Source organism: Nothobranchius furzeri, chromosome 2, assembly GCF_043380555.1.
Source record: "Nothobranchius furzeri strain GRZ-AD chromosome 2, NfurGRZ-RIMD1, whole genome shotgun sequence".
Lineage (NCBI taxonomy): Eukaryota > Metazoa > Chordata > Actinopteri > Cyprinodontiformes > Nothobranchiidae > Nothobranchius > Nothobranchius furzeri.
This window is the reverse complement of record NC_091742.1, coordinates 30,369,203-30,372,422: the sequence shown is the minus strand read 5'-3', so window position 1 is coordinate 30,372,422 and position 3,220 is coordinate 30,369,203. Positions and strand designations below refer to the sequence as shown.

At 46.1% G+C, this 3,220-nt stretch overlaps 1 protein-coding gene across 1 annotated transcript in view; it reads right to left on the bottom strand.

The window, feature by feature from the left end:
• Positions 1 to 208: 208 nt before the first annotated feature.
• Positions 209 to 3,220, bottom strand: part of stmn4 (stathmin-like 4) — an 11,931-nt gene continuing 8,919 nt past the window's right edge. Inside the window, exons 5-6 of the mRNA XM_054748559.2 lie at positions 1,704 to 1,895; positions 209 to 334 (exon numbers count right to left, since the gene is read on the bottom strand). Coding sequence (XP_054604534.1) covers positions 275 to 334; positions 1,704 to 1,895 — 252 coding nt within the window. The 3' untranslated portion in view covers positions 209 to 274. The remainder of the gene's footprint in view (positions 335 to 1,703; positions 1,896 to 3,220) is intronic.

The window sequence follows — 3,220 nt, the reverse complement described above, 5'->3', positions numbered from 1 at the left end:
CATCAGGTCACTCAGACGGACAGAGAAGCTGCCCCCCCCCCCCCCCCACACACACACACACACATAAGCACTTTTAACACCGAGCGTCGCCCTTTGCACAGTTTGTTGAAGCTCCTCACAGCATAATTAAAATTGAAACCTGACTTTTAAACTCGTCCAAGTTGCTGTGGTTGAGTCCATTTGTTTTCTTTCCTTGTTTTTTTTTACATTTTGTTTAGAACAGACACACAGGAAGTCATAGTCTGACTGGTTCTCTGGGTTGGCTCAGCTCAGCCTATCGGCAGGCCTCCTCTTTCATCTCCTTGTTCTTTCTGACTTCCTCAGCGTGCTTATCCTGTCAGACAGAGACAAAGACACAACAGGGACGCTCATAAATGTCTCTACATGAATGAGAAACTGTGAGTGCGTTTACATGCAGCCAGTAACCCTTTTAAAACCCGAATATTCACAATAACCCGGTTCCGCAGGTCCATGTAAACACCGCCAAAAACCCGGATATGCTCATAACCGGGTTTTTAAAAACCCGGTTACTACACCTGGGGTAACCCTTTTCTAACCCGAATGTTTGGTCGTGTAAACGCATACCGGGATATCCCCATCAAAGCGTGTGTTCTGCGCATGCTCTGTTCACAAGGAATCTTGGTCTTTTGAGTAGCGAGACGTCTTGTATGCGCCAGAACACCGGAGGTAAACAACAAGTTGGGAGCAACATGGCGAGTCGCGGCACAGCACCACACTTTTGGAGTGACGAGGAAACCTCTGTCTTCATCGGTCTGGTGAAAGTATGAAGATTATGTCTTTTGTTGACGGCCGAAAGTGCACAGACAGCGAAATATGACGCATATTGCGTCTTGACCTAGTCCATACGTCCTGACGCTACCCCAACGTCCGCATTTAAACCGGGTTATGCAAGTTAGGGGTAACTCATTCTATTTATGCTTGTAAACGGGTTGTTCTGATCAACTCAGAAACCTGAATGCCGACCTTAACCCGATCATAACCCGGATAATGGCTGCATGTAAACGTAGTCACTTTCCTGATGGTCTGAAGAGCACCTGAGGAAATGAAGCATGCTTTTCATCTGATATGCATGATTACTCATAAAGGAGAAGAAAGCTGAAATGATTTTTCAGGATAAGCAAAGCTTCAGATGTTTGTGTTTCTGGAGCTGTTAGCGGTCAGGTGAAGTCTCTCAGAGAGACACCCGAGCAGGGTTACAGCTAAAGCTTGAAGACGGATCAATATGAAACTTAAAAGACCAGACTATAGCTAAGCAGATCTTTGTCCAGGTCTGAGCCGTGGGGGCAGCAGACTGCTCTCCCCCCTGTGGCGGGACACCTATCGGTGATCCCAGCCCAGTCTAGAGTGTGTTTAATTAAACCGACCAGACTAAACGGGACCATCTCCTGTTCAGCTGAGTTGAAGGATTTAAAAGTTAAAATTAGTCAGAGCAGTGAAGTGTGGCTTTGGTGATGTAACCAAAACCTTATGAAATAAACAACACTTGGAGGTTAGCATGACACATTCACTGCTGCTCTGGTTTTTACTTCTGTGACTCTCAGTAAACACATCGTGAATTTGATGCAGATGGGTTTTATTCTGTCAGAGGGGACATTTCTGTTGGCAGAAGAAAGCCAGAGGACTCGTTAATGAAAGCCTTTGGTAAACTTTCTGACCGCTGAGAGAATTTTTTCCACATGTACCTTCTCCTGCAGCCTCTCCAGCATGGCGGCCAGAAGGGCCTCCCTGTTCTCCTTGTTGGCCTCCATCTTCTGCTCCAGCTTCTCCTTGGCATTCTTGATGAAGTTGTTATTTTCCTCAAACGCCTTCTGGATCACCTCTCGCTGATGTTCCCTCTTCTCTGCCAAGTGCTTCAGCAGTTCAGCCTCCTGGCACTAGGGGGAGACAGAGGACTATAAAGGTGATACCTACCCAGACAGACGTAGGCCCAATCTCAATACTTGCAATTGCACCCTTGCTCCCTTCAATTGTGCGTTCCCGCCCAGGGGTGCGAGTGTGGTGTCCCGATTCTCAAGTGCGGAAGTTGACCACGCCCCCATTGCACCCTTAATCTGCACTTCACCCAGGGCCGCAGCGATGCGGACCTCGGGCAAAGGTATTACCCACAAGTCATTGCTGCAGGAGAAAAGGCTCATGTTCCTTTTCTAAAAAAATGTATTTTCTAAGGAGATCAGTCAGGTTTAGGACAATTAGTTGATGCTCTAAAACTTTTAGACAAAGCAGCAATAAATGTAAATTAATTCCAAATAACTGTTTGGCTGTTTGCTTAAAAGTTGTTAATAAAGGTTTTTGAAAAAGTATCACAGCGACCAGAATCCCGGCATGCATTACTATCGATGACGCAATGCTCCCTGTCTCAATTCTGCAGTTATTTGCACAGTTGTGTACCACACACTCGAAGCCTTACAGCACACTTTCTCAAAGTGCAATTTACTGAAGTCCGCAGGGCGCAGTGCGAGTATTGATATTGGGCCGTAGACTCCCTGTGGGTTGGAGCTGCCACTTGGAGCTGCCGTAGTGGCTGCCATCTTGGCTGGGTCTCCCACTGCAATAATTTCTACTGAGGAAAGTGCTTACCCAATAAAAAAAATCAAATGTTATCAGGCTTTTTTACTAAACCAGACACACGGTATGGCATGACAATCAAAATATAAATATTACGTAACAAAATAAATAAAAATATAAAATCCCATCAGGTAGGCTAGAAAAGTATTCGTGATCTTTTTTCAATAGTACATTGGTTGTTGCAACCATAGCCTGTACAGAAATGAGCATCGTTGCCCACTCTGCATTCACTTTGGAGAGTGAGGAGACCTATCCAATATAGCGGCAATGCTGTTACGCTCCCTGGCGCCCAGTGGGGCGTCTACGAATTCATGTCTATGACCCAGACCCTACAGGGCTAGCATAGTAGTAAATAACACTGGGAGGGAGGGATGGTTTGCTGGGGGCTGGGTGTGTGGCATAGCTGTGAGAAGAACAGCTGAACATTAAGGTAAGTTGTGAAACTGAAATATTGTCAAGTTTTTGCAGGTTATCTTGGTAGGACGTGAAGCTAATTATGCAGGTAACACGATGGCTTGGTAGCTTCGTGGTATTAGCCAGCGAGTCATTATGCTGCAAAATGGACAGCCAGTTTTCATAAACGACAGCCTGAATAGCTACCAAGGCGTCACCCTCCGAATCCAGACCTGCTCCC